Here is a 16,669-nt window from a genome sequence, read left to right on the forward strand (position 1 = left end):
TATCTTCCGAATATGTGAATTAGAAACAACGAGGGGTTATAGGTATTGATTCGATCAAACACTGGACTCGTAGATAACGATCTGCACTATAGGCTTTTTCATAGGCTGCGCGTTGTTGGCTGTTGCGGCGATGTCGCGGAGAACAGCCTCCACCGCGTCCTCCCATTCTCGATCCTTTGAGTCCGCGCGGGGGAACGACGCTGACCACTTTAACCGTGGCATGGATATTACCGTTAACACTTTCCTGAAATTAGTGCAGTTTTTTATTTCAAGTTTATGTGTAAGGGGGAGAATTTTTTTATATCATAGAAACTAATATTAAAGGACGGGGCACAGGTATCAGTTCTATGAGGGTTCAGTGCCGTCAGTATTAGTAACTGAGGCAGCACTAGAGCAGTGTTTCCCAACTAAATTTTCATACGGAGCCCTTCCAAACTCGCTAAACTTTAGCGGAACCCCCAATCTCATCAGCTTTTTATTTTTTCCACAAAGGGTTGTAATATCGAAAAAAAAAAATTAGAAACAATTTTACAATTTTTCGCGGAAGCCAAAAATGCCAAAAGCTTCGTGTTCAAGTCACGGAACACCAGTTGAGAAACGCTGTCGTATCACTAATATGACAAAGAGACCATTGACATTGACACCACTCAACCGTTACAAAACTGAAATGTGTGAATGCGCCTTAAGGTCAGTCCACTGTGACGGTTTGAAAAATTAAGCTCTTTTTAAAGATATTTTTCTCCGTACATACAACATATAATGCAATAAATCTTTTTGGTATTTAGTAATCTACTCTTATATTATACAAAAAAAATTAAAATAATTTTTTTTAATTTGTTTTAAAACTTTAAACGCGATTATGCCACCAGTTGAAAAAATGTCGTTTTGAGATAATCGCGTTTAAAGTTTTAAAACAAATTAAAAAAATTTCTCTTAAATTTTTTTTGTATAATATAAGAGTAGATTAATAAATACCAAAAAGATTTATTGCATTATATGCTGTATCTACGGAGAAAAAAATGTTTAAAAACAGCTTAATTTTTCAAACCGTCACAGTGGACTGACCCCTTAATTCGGGGACACCCTGATGTGTATCTACTACTATAGTAAATAATTGCCTGAGATCCGAATGAAGCGCGGACATATCACCGCCAGCCTGTTCTCCCAGCCTCCGAATGGTGTCAGCCAGTGGACCGCTCAGTCTTTGCAGCCTTCTCCAGGATTGCGCGTACTGCCGACTGACGAGCTCGATGATGGTGCCGGTCAGCGCCAGGCCGACCAGAATGTACAGGGTGCACAGTAGCGTGTACTTCGGCTTCTCTGCGTACGAGCGATGACACGAAGCGTAGCTATAATGAACGCGCAAGCACGCACCGCGCCGGTACAAACCCCAGTCTACCGTCTACGAGACACCGTGCGCGCGATAAAACGTAGCTACCGCGCTGCATTGTTTACTCGCTCCTACTCGCGTCGCCTTTAACAGGTCTCGGAATGAATCGGGCACGCGGCAGTGCCATTACTTACTCGGCACCAGGTCACCGAATCCTATAGTGGTCATGGTCACGAAGCAAAAATAGAAGCCGTCAAAAAAATCCCAGTCGTCTTCCCACAGCATAAACATGCCCGCGCCGCAGGCGAGGTAGAGGAACAGGAACACTATCGCTGCCAATGCACCTGGAAGGAGAAACAATAATGGAGCTTGAGTTCAGAGATGTACTGGGTGGGAAGGAAACAATGGTCCTGAGTTGTGATTGAAAAGAAGTGGATTTCTGAACGTCCAAACTTCGGGTACGCGATTAGTCATCGCCTCGTGTTTCTTCGAACCCACCGAGTGAACGCCTTCCTGCTGTATTGGTCGGGACGTAGGGGCAGGGAACGCGAAATGGCAACTTCGACTTGATGGCCAGGCCGATTTTAACCACCGCTCCAGCGAATAATTTTCCCCAATCGGCGATCACTATTAGCGTCAGAGGTATGCCAATGAAAGCGAAGAATATGCAGAAGATTCTTCCCCAGCTAGTCGACGGTACAACGTTTCCGTATCCTGTGAAAACGTGACCGTTCAGGCATACCTGGTGTTCAGACTAAGAGTTTGGTTCTTTACCGATCGTGGTGAGGACAGTGCTCGCGAAGAAGACCGCTTGGAGAACGCTCCACCTCTCAGTGATGATCGGCGGCAGATCGGTTGCGCCTCGATCTTCTTGACCGATCGTGTCCGTGACGAAGCTTACCAACAGACCACCTTGCGCTGCTTCCTGCACAGCTTCCTCGTAAGCACGCAGTTTCACGCTCACCTGCAAACACCCTTTAACATCGTACTCTTTGTGATTCCTCAAACAAATCCGAAGGTTCCTCTCAATAATTTGCACATTTCAACATCGACCCACAAAGTTGGTACTCGCAGTGATAAGTTCTACTTGCAATATTCTAAATACGAACTCGCGTTTCAGACGTAATTACCGTTTCGTAGGAAAACTGGCTTACCAACGTTCGCAAATTGGACACATCGGTGTTATTGGAGACCGAGTGGACGAATAAGTGTCTGTGACTGCGTAAGTTCGCGCGCAAATGTTCCAAACGCGCCAATTCCGCTGGAAGCTCTATGTGCCGAAAAACCTGTGGACAATAGTGACGGAATTAATGGATTATTACATTAATGCATCTTCGAGTCACAGGATTGTGTATTCTCTACCGCTAACGACCTCATCTACAACCCACTTGAATCTCGAGTGGTCGACAGAGTGATGCAAACTTCACCATCGATACTTGAGTATATCCTACACATTTCCCTACTGCGATCAATCATCGTTTCTCCATGAAGAGAAGCTTTATATTCATATCCCGCCTAGATCTACGATATTAAAACGATATTCGTAAACCTCGATGGAGGTTAACAGTAATCGAGTTACACCATTGGTCCATTGCTAAAAATAAAGATACTGGAGAGCCAGACCCGCGTTGTTGTCTCTATAAATATGACGTTCCGCGCGAACTTCGCTTAAATAAACAATCGGGAATCCGAGCATTGCGTCGGTACTTGCAGCTATACCGGCCGAGTAATCGTCAAGGAAATATTGTTTGCGCCGTTCCCGATCGTTCGTCCGTGTAAACAGTCGCGCGTAATTAAGTAACGCCGCTTACCAAACCGCCGATCGCCGTGTACAGCATTAGGGTAATTAAAAGCCCGATGTGACCAGCGGTCGACTTGATCTTTTGTATGTGTTTTTCACTGAAGAATTTCTTTCGTTCTACAGTATTGCTCCCGTTGTCGCCCTCTTGAGTGAATCCCACAGACGCACTCGATTTTTTGGTCGGCATGCTAAATGCGTGCTTCTCGTGGAGAATGTTGCTGCCTCCGACTCGCGAGGAGAACTGATCTGGCCGGCTCGAATATTCCACAATCGCTGCGGTTATTTCCGTATTGGAGAGGAAGCGTGGATTTAAAACACCGGGTGGAAATCGATTTTCTTCGGCGCTCTTCGAACGTGATTGGGATTAAGTCACGTTGGGTCATATTGTTTTCTTGTTAGTGTAATTTTATGAAGATTCTATTTCTTTTATTTCATCGAATTCGAGTCGCTGTGTTCTCTTGTTGCTACACTTCTGTGTAGATTCTATTTCTACAGCAAATCTTCTACTCTGTGTATTTTTTTTTGTTTCCTAATTTTTTATATTTTCTGTATTTTTTAATGCACCTAGCGGAACGAAGGAGAATTTAAATGCTTCGAGATTTTTTATGTATTTTGTCTAAAGATTTATATATTAATTATTCGTTTATATTCAAATAAACTTCTTACTTACTGTATTATTAGTTTCTGTATTATTTAACGCACTTAGCGGAACGAAAGAGAATGTAAATACTTCGAGATTTTTATGTACTTTGTCTAAAGATTTATATATTAATTGTTGGTCTGTATTTGGGTAAACTTTTTACTGTTTATATTTATTATTTAGTTTCTGTATTTTCTGAAACACTTAGCGGAAAGAGGAAAATTTAAATACTTCGAGATTTTTACGTATTTTGTCTAAAGATTTATATATTAATTATTCGTTTATATTTAAGTAAACTTCTTACTTTCTATATTATTAGTTTTTTTATTATTTAACGCACTTAGCGGAACGAAGAAGAATTTAAATACTTTCATATTCTTATGCACTTTGCCTAAAGGTTTATACATTAATTATCATAACTCCTGATGTTTATTCATAAAAGAAAAATATGTGTATCAGTTTATTGCAAAGATCCCGTACCTATTAGCGCGATTGCATTTGAAATGGTGCTCGTTATGGCGCCATTTTTAAAAGTGCACACCTGCGGCGGGCGAACGGTTTCCCTGTGAATTATGTTCGTCACGCTCGATGCACTGTCGATAATGCAGTACTGCAGAGGAATCACGATCGTTGCAATCGAAAGAAGTTCGCGAGTGCCGGAAAAAGTAAAAATCCGAAGGAAAATAGAAACGATCGTTAAGTAATCTGGACGAGATTCACGATGCTAGTGGAGCGGTAATTCGATAACCAAACTAGACGGCTAATCCTCGTAAGTTTTGTTGTGGTTGGTATCTGTCAGGTTATAGATTGTTATCAATAGTAGCGAAACAAATTGCAATAAAAACCTACTGCATTCTCCAATACATTCTAAACAAGCAGTGTAATACACAGTTAACAATATAATCAAATACAATGCCTTTACTAGTCATTAAATGTACACACATAAGCTCCGTTTGTCTTAATTTGTTTACCAACATTGGAGCAATTAAGACGCCGTGTTCATTCTCCACTGTTGATATCGAGCAATCTACGTTAACAAATAATTGCGAGGATTGAAGATTACGCTCCTATATATATGTCTCAATCTCTAAGGCCGGTATTCATAGTCGCTACTTATTAAACAAATGCTTAAGCATTCGGCATCCTTTACTAGCTACTAGGTTATTAGAGGATGCCGCATGCTTAAGCATTTGCTTAAGAATAAGTAGCGACTACGAATACCGGCTTAATACTCTTACTATCATTTATATGCTCAGGCCATGACGACGGTGAGGCATCATGGTGGAATTGACATCTTACGTCTTCCTGTTAACCAAGAGGAGCATGTGTTTCCGCCATGGCACATTAAATACACGCAATCACACATATTACATTCTAAATGCTCCAGAAGCGAAGACGGCTGTGGCGAGAAGGACGCCACTGCCTGCCAATTTTGCATGTACGGCAGACAAACTTATCCGATTACGCAACCACAACGGCCACGTCGTCTAACTGGTCTTACAGTTTCAGCTGCACTCTAGAACTGCCACATATGCCGGACATGGTGTTCCCTAACAACATATTAACGTTAAAGCATAAAGGCGGCGCTACTTTACAATTCAATGCCCTGGACGCTTTGAAGACAGTTTCTAATGGGAAGATTAACGTGCAACTGGCGTGCGCGGAAGCTTGGATGGAATCTAGGTAGCGGAACTCATATTTTCCTATTCGGCCCATACTGCGTCGCGAAGTAAATGTTGTTTCGAAACAGAGCAGAGAGCAGCGAGTTCTTGGAAGAGAAAGTGAAGCCCTTCGATTGGACTTTCACGACTACGTACACCGGCACGCAAACCAATCTCAAAGTTGAGGAGACTAACGAGCGAATCGATGTGGACAAATTGAAGAGGAGGGAGAAAATCATGTTCTACCACGACTTGACTTTATTCGAAGATGAGCTTCATGATAACGGTATTGCAGTTTGTTCTGTAAAGATTGTAAGTTAATAAGATCGCCATGGTCCTACCTAATAACTAAAGAGGAGAGGTGTGATTGGGTGTTGCTCTAATTCTGTGTATCGATTTGAACAGCGTGTCATGCCCAGTAGCTTTTTCATTTTGTTAAGATACTTTCTGAGAATTGACGGCGTGCTAATAAGAGTGAACGATACTCGCATTTATCATGAATTCGGGCAAGACTATTTGCTGAGAGAGTACACGACGAGAGAAGCCAAGGTCGAAGAGTTACGCGTAAGTGATTACAGTTCGTTGGAATATTCAGGGGATATTCTCATTGAAAAAATTTCGGAAAATCGATTTCCTTTTTTACATGTATCCGAAGAATATGTATTGTGGAAAAGTTACGAAAAAAGACGAAATTCGTGAAGGTGCGAATCCATAATGAGATTTTGCACGAGACTTTTCTATCACGAGACAAAAATCTCAGCAATATCTAAATGTAAATGGAAATAGTCGCGAGACATGAGATTTTTGAAAATGTATCAGGAAATTTGTCTCATGAGAGTCTAATTTTTGGTTGCTTGATTCGAGACAATTCTACTTTCTGTAGTGCATTGAGTGCCACGTAGAAATCGAACTACTGCTGGAAAATGAGAGAAAAAAATCGTACCTTTGAATAACGAATAAACAAAAGCCATAAAATCTTTTTACTGCAAGTACTACCTTTCTAAAAAAAATTCTAAAGACCACCTATTTTTTAAGCGATTTGATGAGAATGTCCCCCGAATTGAATTATATCTTCCCGACACTTGGCAATTTACCTAATTTCCTTCAGGTCCCACCGTCACTTTTTACGGAACCAAGCGAGATAGCTCCGCATTTACCTCTGACTGGCAGCCACTATCACAAACTAATAATTACCTCAAACAGAACAGAATCGACTGCGAATAGTGGCTCGTCTCAGGAAACAGTATTTGCCGGCGAAGCTGTTAGCACCGGTACAAACAAAACAGACAATTCGGTCACTTAAAATTTCCACGTGCACGCAAAATGCCTACAGTTCACGGTAACTAATAATCGAGCGTCTATTACAAAAATTCAAGATCCCCGTGATCACAAGCACAGTACAATTTAAAAGTTCTTTGACACGCCGGAACATCGTAAAAGCTTTGTTATTTCAAGTTCTCTATGCAACGGGTAATCCGAAATTCTTGTAATTGCTGTGCAATGTTTAATACATAAATGAAGTATACACGTACTGTTTTACCGTTCAATTCTAAATAAAGGCCTTTTAAATAACATAAATTTTATCACATGGATCTCCCATTACATGGAATTTCTCTGCTACCGTATAAATATAAATAACATCCTACCGAACAGTATAATATCACATATCTAAGAGTACGTTTATGTTGGAGCTGCGATAAACGATCAAAGCGACGATAACAGCGAGATGACTATATAGATGACCAACTAAAAAACTTCGAGAAAGAAATATTTCTCTTTCTTCGCTATTATCGCAGCTCCAACGTAAGCGTACCCTAAGGCACATTTGTTTCCAAGAAGTACGCGGATACTTTTTAAGCTTCCACAGACTTTTCCAAGTTTTCATCCAACTTTTTCCGGTTTCTCCGGATGTTCGTCGTACCTTCTTCGAACGACAGTGCTCAACCACAAACGCAGCTTCGTATTATATTCACGCTCGTCTACGCGAGTTACTTTGTTTGCGAGGAAAGTCAGCTTCGCAGCTGCTAAATGCCTGAACGTAATTTCGTCCCGTGGCCTTCCACTGAACATGAAATCCAGAGTGCAATACCCTATCGCGTGCACGTAACAGTTGCGCTTTACAGGTTCGCCCAGCGAACCCTTATTCGTCTCCAGCCACCAGTTATGTTCGAAGATCTGCGCAACGATTAAACGAGTTAACAATCACACTTTCGTAAGATACAGTTCAAAGAGAGCTTCCTTACAGCCATGTCGCGTATACTTGTCTCAGCCGGATAACTGAACCGTGGACGTGGATGTGGGAAACTGTTCGGGCAGTCCTTGTACCGTAATTGTTCGACATTAATATTCTCCGCGCTGCTTCTGTACTTTTCATCGATCTTCGCTCTCATCTGTCTATTTATATCAAATTGATTCCTTTCAAAGAATAGCGTCATGATTCCTGTTCCGTCATCGACTGCGAACATGTTTTTCAGAACGCTTACTTATCGAGCAAGACACCTTCGTCGCGTATTTATATTCGTGAGATTCACCTTGGTACTCGTAAAACCTGGTGTCCTCAGAAACACTCACGACGAACCCCATTATTTCAATTTTCCCTATTTTAATGTAGGGCATATTCAGAGGATGAAACTTTACGCATTTATCCTCCAAGTAAGGCACGAATCTGTTCAGTTCCATTATCAAAAAAGGCTCGCATATCGTTACTTTCCCTAAAATCGTTTACAACGCCGTCCATCAACGATGCGAACGGGAATTGAAATTGGGCACCAAGCTACGCGACACGAGGCACTGGGAAGAAAAAGGGACTAAGCCACATTTTTTGCGAAATTGAGTTAGTAGCAGTAATGTATTCCAATAGGCTGTACTAATCGTAGAAAATAGGAAATTCTTTTCAATTCAAAACTACATGGCGTAACAAAATCACTTGTTGCATCGAAATTTCGTGGTGATATCTGCGCGCGAGGCTCGCTCAAATTAAATGGAAAATTAATTGCGCCTTCGTTTGGAAGCATTTCGAATAGTATCGGAAGCTAAAAATTACGACTGCGCTGCTTGCGAAGTAAAATGCTGTTGGAACCCTATTTTTCAGATCGCCTATTTCTCCGCGTGCCCAGTGCTAGGGTTAGTCCGTCGTCGCTTAATGCCTTATATCGAAACTCCTTCACCCTGAACCTTTGAGATTTTTAAACTTCTTGAAATTGATCCATTCCTCCTTCTCGGAAAGGTAAAATGGAAAATCATAATCCCCTTTATGCGAAACGAAGCTTGAGTCCATCCCTTTCGGTAGAGTCACCCATTCTTTCCTGTGCGCCATTTTCAAGCTTCGCTGTTTCAGTATTTTCAGTGCAAACATTCAGTGAAATTACTCGGTACCTAACTGAATTGAAACGACGCGAGAATATTGGCGGGAAAATACTAGTCCCAATAGGAGAAGGTTCGAAAGATTCGAAACCCAACTTTTGCGTCACGCTTAAATTGCGAGGATGGCTACCAGAGTGCGTTGTTAGTTCAATTTTAAAAGACAGCCTCAGCAGCAGTTCCATCGCCGAGTCGTATGGGATTCTAGAAATATCGAGGTAATAAAAAGCATCAAAGATTGAACTGCATTTTCTAAAGAACAACATGTCACACAGTGACTTCGATGGATTTTTCCTTGGAATCATAACTGACGTTATCAGCCGCGCCGTATCGCGCTGGACTAACACGGGATCAAGTCTCGTGCGCATTGTTCCTTTACACACCGTCTGACCTTGGGAAGGTCACGCCTGTTACACGCACCTCGCATTCCTCGAATCCCCCGCGTTCCTTTCTTCGCGAGCGCAGGCTTGCTTCGATAAGCAATGACGCCTCGCTCCGTAAGGCGATTAACAAACACGGATCTCTGTCGTGATTTACAGCAGGGATTTAGAGAAACATTTATGGCTTGATATCGTTTCATAACGTACCGTGAAAGAAGGAGTAATTCGAAGGGAGCTCGTGAATCTAATAACATAATAATGTGGACAAAATAGCAGAGTCTTTCTAAAAGAAATACTAAAAAATTCTAGCGTGCATTTAATTTTCCCAATTTTCGCAAGATCACGCATTGCAAGAGGAGAGATCGTCCGCCGCGGTTGCGCGCGCGAGTTCAGCACTGCGCGCAACAGATGGCGCCACGTTCGTTCCCGTTGCCCGCGAAAAATTCGAAACTTTTACGTTCGCATTGAAAACTGCACGTCCGGAGTTATTTTTAACTTCGATGGGCATCAAGTTGGTAAGGATTTTCTGGTGATGTACTTTTTAACGAATGTCGGTATTGTTTCACGCGAGACTGTTTATTGGTTAGGTTTTGTTTCGCTTGGAAGGGACAGTTGGTGTTACCGAAGGGACAATGTGCGTTACATTGCAGCGCATCGCCAAACGCGGCGAAGATGCGGCGGACGACCATTTCTGGCTCGACTATCGAGGTAAAAAGCAAAGGAGGAAAGGAGAAGCGAAGCGAATCAATCGCTGATCGTCGGACGTTGTGTCACGGTACCTGTATCTGTGTAAAAGAGGCTCGCGCAAAAACCGGCGGGCTTCGTGACACGACAGCAGAGGAAGATGCCCGAGCAGGGGTAGCGACGGTGTCGAGGCTCTTTCGGATCGATTGGTTTTAGTTAATCAGTGGAAGTGGAGAATCTGGGGGTGAGCGTAGTAGTTTTTAATAACATTTTTATCCTCAGATTAGCATCTTTAGTAGAGCGACTTGCAAGGGAACATTTCCAGCCCGAAGATTCCGATTTTAATGAAGCATTTGAGTATGCAAAGAGGAACTTACGTTTTCCGTGGAAATTTACTTTGAAGGGGTGAAAGTTATCGCGTTTTTTTTTTAAATATTTATTTCTCGTTTGGTAGAGTGGTGGAGCATAAGAAACTGAATATTTTTTTATACTTGAAGCTTATATTAGAAAAAAAGTTATATTAGAAAACGGAAAGAACGCGATAATTTTAGAGTCTGATTTCACCCCTTCGACGAGATGATTTTTTCAATTTTTCTTCCAAAATCTTTTCTTCTGAACACTCTGCTTTTGGAAGAAAAATTGAAAAAAAAACATCTAGCCGGAAACTTTTGCGCGACACCGTATGCTCCAATATGCCCTCCATTCTCGCGAAGTTTCATTAAAATCAGAATCTTCGAGTTGGGAACGTTCCCTCGACAGTAACTCTGTGCTAACGTACACATTTGTCCAAAAGTATATCAACCCTGACATTGGCGAGTTGTCACGCTGAGAGGACGAAGAAGTTGTAAAACAGATAGGCATCTAAACATTCACAGATAGAAATTCCATCAAAATTACCATATATAAGCGAAACTCTAGAATCTATCAAACAAAACCACGATCTCGTTTCTTCAATATATCAGTACCTATAAAAATTCCACAGCACTCCAGTTCTCAATAACCAGCCGCCTACAAACTGAAACTTACATCAACTGTCGCTTACAGTTACAAATCTGCAAAAAAGCAATAACCTCGCGATTTTAAAATTTAAAAATTCTTTAACAAGGTTCCTGGATCAATGCGACACTCTTCCCTCCCACAACACGCGAGCGAAGCGCATTTGCACGGAAGGGGCCTGTCGCTCGCGAGTTGTTCGTACCCATCGCTAGGCATCGCTACCTCGCACGCTACCACGATGCGTAGGTGTTTCCGGCCGGCTGAAGCACGGGCATCTGCCCGGTCTCTCGCGCGCAAGAACGGAGAAACACAGAGAGAGACAGAGAGAGGGGGGGAGAGAGAGAGAGGGGGGTAGAGGGAGAGTAAGAAAGAGAAAGAAAGAGAGCAAGAGAGAAGAACGAGCGAATAAGGGAGCCGGGCGAGCAAAGCGAGAAAAATAGAGTCCGCCGGCGGGCGAGCGAGCGGGAAAAGCAGGATGCGCGAGAGGGAGGAACGGCGGATAAAGAGAGCGAGAGAGAGTGTGCGTTCGAACGACCGCGGTGGACGGGGACGCGGAGGGGGGCAGCACGCTCGGCCGGAAGCAGTTACTCGTGCGATGTAACGAAAATATCAGGCGTCCGTTTCGCAATCGGCCTACCCGCGCTCGTCGAGTTTAATATAGAACGCTCGCACGCCCTGTCGCGAAAACATCACGCTTACGTCGCCAAGCCGCGCGCTGCCTATCGCGTTTATCGCGTTACGAGCGAAAATTACCCGCTCCTCCGCACCGAGGAGTCCGCCACCCTATCGCCCTTCGAGCCCCCCCCCCTCCCCGCGCCACCCCCCCCCACCCCACCCCTCCGCCCTCTTGCTCCCCCTCAATCGATGGTCCCGATGCGACTGGGCAGGTATCGCGCGATAGGGCGATAGCTGCCACCGTAGACAGACCCGCGACCAGCGCTTTGATTGGTCACTTGCACCGACAGGCTCTCGATCTTCCACCGAACCGCGAGCTAGGGAGAATTCGAGCCGTGGTGGAGACTGATTGTTAGTTGGGGAGTAGGATGTTGCAGGGGATTCTTCGGGGTTCGGGTGGAAAAGTTCTGGAACACCCTGTATGCGTAACAGAATTACAAATAAATTCGTGCGAGTGTGCTGTGGAAATTATGGGAAACAAAAAATATAGCGTTGGGATGAAATTATGGTTTTTTTTTACGATAGGGCCCTGGGTCCTTCCGGGCGGGGCCCAAACGGCAACTGCTCGGCGGTTATCCGTTAAATCCGCCACTGGGGGTGGATGGATCAAGTTTGATAGCATTGGGATTATAGTGCGATGAGTAGCAATAGTGATTAGAAAGTGGGTAGAGTGTTCAGCCTTTTTTATTATATGTACAGATTGAATTCTATGGCAGCGGGGAATGGCTAGCTTGTCCTTAAACATCAGATAATGTATTAAAAATGTTAATAACGTTTTAGTAGCTTGAATATATAATAGAAGTTCCATTATTATTGCAACTGAAATTACGTTGTATTACTATTTTAATAAAAAAGAATTTAATAAAATCGTTTCTCGAGGATACTTTATATTTATGAATATAATAAATAACTCTGAACAAATAATTCTCATTCGGGTTATGCGAGGCCAACGCATATCTACGTTATTTCTTACAAAAATTACATGATAGCATTACAGCTGTGGGTGGCTCTCCTTTGTCTCCTGGCAACCAACATTTTTAGACCCAGTCTGCCACTGTTTTAAGGGGTTAGCGACGATGAGTGGTTTTAGGATCCACCATGGAGGCGGTACTATGGAGTGATTGGCTAGCAGGGACCTCCCACGGACTCCTCTTCCCCACTCCTACCGCTCGACTCCTCCCACAAATCTCACTATTGCTCGGTACACCTTTTGGGTAATTTTTAAAGAAATTAAAACGGTAACTTTTAAAACACAAGTATCCACGTGGGGTGTTCATGGACCCCTGAGTAGTAAAAAGTAACATTGATTGACAAGATTTCATTGAAAGATCTGTGTGTTTATCACTCTTTATGAAATCTCAAACAAGGTAGATCTAAACCAGGGGTGCACAGGGAGCCGTTTTTAGCGCCTAGCCGCGAGCAACCCGCCTGTCTCGTTGCTAAGGTTAGAATCGGTGAGGCGAACTGCAGTAGTGTACGTGCGTTTGGTAAGACATGAACCCAGCTATATATACTTACGCTTCGGGCCTACGAGCACGCATGTACACTACTGCAGTTCTCCTCACCGATTCTAACCTTAGCAACGGGACAGGCGGGTTGCTCGCAGCTAGGCGCTAAAAGCGGCTCCCTGCGCACCCCTGATCTAAACGAACATTAAAGTTACTTCGCAGTATACGACAAAAAAATATTAATAAATAAACATCTTTTTTTTTTCTATTTTATACTGAATGCATACGATGTAGGTATCTGCAAGCTAGACTGAGTGTCAACCCTATTGCTAAAGAAACAACAGACGGCGATAAAATTTTTCTACGGGTGGAGCTAGCAAACTCGTCCTTAAATTACGTAAGACTTATTTGAGGGAGGAGGTCGCGATTTTCTTACGTTTTCTTACAAAGGGGAGAGAGAGAACCAGGTAGCGCCTGACGTAATATTTTTTAATCTAATTTTCAAGATTACTGCCTAAAAAGCAATATCTCGCCCTACTCGCGAAACCGGGCTAAATGAGTTATGTCAGGCATTCCCAAGTAGGGGAAAACCACTCCTGAAACATATGTTCCGGTTCTCCCTCCAACGCTACGCCTTCAGCTAAGGTGGGACGATTCCTACTACCCTTTCTCCGAGGAGACAGTAACGCCGCTAGGAAGCATGTTGGGGCGCTTTAGGGTGAAAGTACCAGATGTGTCGAGTTTTTATAGGAAATTTAGATTAAGAATTAATTACATTTAAGAATTAAATACATTTCGAAATGCTAGTTTAAATTTTAATTTTTAAACTTAAAAATAGTAGGAAAAATTAAAATTGAAACTTAAAAATAGTAGGAAAATTAAAATTGAAACTTAAAAATAGCAGGAAAAATTAAAATTTAAACTTAAAAATAGTAGGAAAAATTAAAATTGAAACTTAAAAATACTAGGAAAAATTAAAATATAAACTTAAAAATAGCAGGAAAAATTAAAATTTAAACTTAAAAATAGTAGGAAAAATTAAAATTTAAACTTAAAAATAGTAGGAAGAATTAAAATTTAAACTTAAAAATAGTAGGAAAAATTAAAATTTAAACTTAAAAATAGTAGGAAAAATTAAAATTTAAACTTAAAAATAGTAGGAAAAATTAAAATTTAAACTTAAAAATAGTAGGAAAAATTAAAATTTAAACTTAAAAATAGTAGGAAAAATTAAAATTTAAACTTAAAAATAGTAGGAAAAATTAAAATTGAAACTTAAAAATAGTAGGAAAAATTAAAATTTAAACTTAAAAATAGTAGGAAAAATTAAAATTTAAACTTAAAAATAGTAGGAAGAATTAAAATTTAAACTTAAAAATAGTAGGAAAAACTAAAATTTAAACTTAAAAATAGTAGGAAAAATTAAAATTGAAACTTAAAAATAGTAGGAAAAATTAAAATTGAAACTTAAAAATAGTAGGAAAAATTAAAATTTAAACTTAAAAATAGTAGGAAAAATTAAAATTTAAACTTAAAAATAGTAGGAAGAATTAAAATTTAAACTTAAAAATAGTAGGAAAAACTAAAATTTAAACTTAAAAATAGTAGGAAAAATTAAAATTGAAACTTAAAAATAGTAGGAAAAATTAAAATTGAAACTTAAAAACAGTAGGAAAACTTAAAATTTAAACTTAAAAATAGTAGGAAAAATTAAAATTGAAACTTAAAAATAGTAGGAAAAATTAAAATTGAAACTTAAAAATAGTAGGAAAAATTAAAATTTAAACTTAAAAATAGTAGGAAAAATTAAAATTTAAACTTAAAAATAGTAGGAAAAATTAAAATTTAAACTTAAAAATAGTAGGAAGAATTAAAATTTAAACTTAAAAATAGTAGGAAAAACTAAAATTTAAACTTAAAAATAGTAGGAAAAATTAAAATTGAAACTTAAAAATAGTAGGAAAAATTAAAATTGAAACTTAAAAATAGTAGGAAAACTTAAAATTTAAACTTAAAAATAGTAGGAAAAATTAAAATTTAAACTTAAAAATAGTAGGAAAAATTAAAATTGAAACTTAAAAATACTAGGAAAAATTAAAATTGAAACTTAAAAATAGTAGGAAAAATTAAAATTTATACTTAAAAATAGTAGGAAAAATAAAAATTTAAACTAGCATTTCAAAATGACGTAAGAATTAAAAAAAATTATTATATACAACGATACAATTATTACTGTATCGTTGTATGTAATAAATTTTTTAAATTCTTTTTACGTCACTTTGAAATGCTAGTTTAAATTTTAATTTTTCCCACTATTTTCAAGTTTAAAAATCAAAATTTAAACTAGCATCTCCGTTCGCGCGTCGATTTCCAACAAAAATCAATCCCAATCCTGCCTCCTTTCCCGCGTTTTTTTCGCGTCCACTCGATGGGATCTCCGCTCCCCGGCCTCGATCATTCAAATCCCTCTCTCCCCCCGGAGCCGATAAATTTCCGTGCAGCGTGTATCCGTACAACGCGGCTTAATCTGCCCTGCTAGATCGTAAATCATATCTACCACAGCCGTGCCCGATGCTTCTCCCGCGGATCTCTGTTTCTCTCCTCGTGACCTTGCCTCCTCCGCGATCCTCGCGCGGCGATAAATCCCCGCGACGGGACCCTCGAAAAATTGCCCGTTTAATTCCGCGCCGGCCGATTAAGCCCGCGAGATCCCGCGCGGGCGTTACGATTCGGAATTCCGGGGAATTCGGAATTCCCGGAGTCGATGCTCGATCGTTTCCCGGCGACGTTTATCGACCATCCGCGGCTCCGTCCCCGTCTCACCTAGCAGCGCGGGATCAATAGGATGTTCGCGGAACGAGACACTAGAAATATCACGCGGTTCTGGGAATATCGCGGGCGTTCAGCGAACATCGCCCTATCAATCTCTCCGTACTCTTTCCACGGGGCGCGCGTTATTGCATCGGTATTTTTGCGTTTCCGGGACGATGCACTTGGCGAACGACTCGCTGGCACAATGGCTGCCTCTATTGGTACTGGCGAGCGCTGAACAGATTCTCCTTCGGAGGGATTTCGAGGCGACTGTGGGGCTTGGAAGCTGCGGGGATGGTCGAGCTGCAAACGGTGAAGGAAATTGTAGAGTTTGATAAACAATAAGTGTATGCTCTTGTAGATTAGAGGAATTCTTCAGAATGGATTAGGAAAGTCAGCGAAATCGGAAGTCAAATATTAATTGGAACGTAGCTGCTGTCTTTGTAAATGAGCAGGGTTTTTTTTTCAAAATGGCATATTTCCCTTTTTGAACTTGAGGCAAATTTTTATGGCATCGCACAGTGGTTGGAGTATACTACATGCTAGCTGGACGAAATTATTTTTTCGCGGTATTTAGTTTATGTGGGGTTCAAATTGTATCAGAGTTTATTATTTCACCAGAAATATCAATAAAATAAAAATATGACTAATTCAGTAAAGGAAAAAGAACAAAACGACAGTGCATATTATACTTTAAGTATATATTTAATATATTGTACTATAATTATCAGTTATAACATTATGATTATTCCTGTAATTTCTAAGCTTTCTGTGGAATTTTAAAAAAAATTTCGAGCCACAGTTGACTCACCTAACATAAAACGGCTATTAAAACAGTGTTTACTTAACTCAGAAATTACAGGAATAAACATAATGTTGTAAC

General features: G+C 40.7%; 3 protein-coding genes and 1 long non-coding RNA gene across 12 annotated transcripts; 1 reads left to right on the forward strand and 3 right to left on the reverse strand.

Annotated features, from left to right (window-relative positions):
• Positions 1-19: 19 nt before the first annotated feature.
• LOC143378763 (TWiK family of potassium channels protein 7-like) lies at positions 20-3,473 on the reverse strand. 7 transcript variants are annotated; one of them, XM_076830719.1, is made up of 6 exons: positions 3,142-3,473; positions 2,485-2,616; positions 2,105-2,294; positions 1,829-2,044; positions 1,525-1,674; positions 20-244 (listed from the first exon to the last, which is right to left on the reverse strand). In XM_076830719.1, the coding sequence occupies exons 1-6, from the start codon at positions 3,316-3,318 to the stop codon at positions 234-236; spliced, it is 876 nt and encodes a 291-aa protein (XP_076686834.1). In that variant the 5' UTR covers positions 3,319-3,473; the 3' UTR covers positions 20-233. The 7 variants fall into 7 exon arrangements, with proteins under 7 accessions (XP_076686834.1, XP_076686828.1, XP_076686831.1 ...); XM_076830713.1 differs by lacking the exon at positions 20-244 and adding an exon at positions 1,028-1,320 and having other exon boundaries at positions 3,142-3,471; XM_076830716.1 differs by lacking the exons at positions 20-244; positions 3,142-3,473 and adding exons at positions 1,028-1,320; positions 2,758-2,947.
• Positions 3,474-4,346: 873 nt separating this feature from the next.
• LOC143378804 (TIP41-like protein) lies at positions 4,347-9,720 on the forward strand. 3 transcript variants are annotated; one of them, XM_076830785.1, is made up of 6 exons: positions 4,353-4,555; positions 5,028-5,209; positions 5,275-5,454; positions 5,522-5,744; positions 5,838-5,996; positions 6,541-7,010. In XM_076830785.1, exons 2-6 carry the CDS (start codon positions 5,031-5,033, stop codon positions 6,733-6,735), a joined length of 936 nt encoding a protein of 311 aa, XP_076686900.1. In that variant the 5' UTR covers positions 4,353-4,555; positions 5,028-5,030; the 3' UTR covers positions 6,736-7,010. The 3 variants fall into 3 exon arrangements, with proteins under 3 accessions (XP_076686901.1, XP_076686900.1, XP_076686899.1); XM_076830784.1 differs by having other exon boundaries at positions 4,354-4,540; XM_076830786.1 differs by lacking the exons at positions 5,838-5,996; positions 6,541-7,010 and adding an exon at positions 9,512-9,720 and having other exon boundaries at positions 4,347-4,540; positions 5,522-5,718.
• Positions 4,638-5,097, reverse strand: LOC143378805 (uncharacterized). The gene is made up of 2 exons (XR_013088363.1): positions 4,993-5,097; positions 4,638-4,850 (listed from the first exon to the last, which is right to left on the reverse strand). It is a non-coding gene; the product is annotated as an uncharacterized LOC143378805 (long non-coding RNA).
• Positions 7,253-8,764, reverse strand: LOC143378614 (uncharacterized). Its single transcript, XM_076830453.1, has 4 exons — positions 8,607-8,764; positions 7,964-8,143; positions 7,676-7,887; positions 7,253-7,607 (listed from the first exon to the last, which is right to left on the reverse strand). Exons 1-4 carry the CDS (start codon positions 8,746-8,748, stop codon positions 7,314-7,316), a joined length of 828 nt encoding a protein of 275 aa, XP_076686568.1. The 5' UTR covers positions 8,749-8,764; the 3' UTR covers positions 7,253-7,313.
• Positions 9,721-16,669: the final 6,949 nt, after the last annotated feature.

The sequence above is a fragment of the Andrena cerasifolii genome, chromosome 2 (genome assembly GCF_050908995.1).
Source record: "Andrena cerasifolii isolate SP2316 chromosome 2, iyAndCera1_principal, whole genome shotgun sequence".
Classification (NCBI taxonomy): Eukaryota; Metazoa; Arthropoda; class Insecta; order Hymenoptera; family Andrenidae; genus Andrena; species Andrena cerasifolii.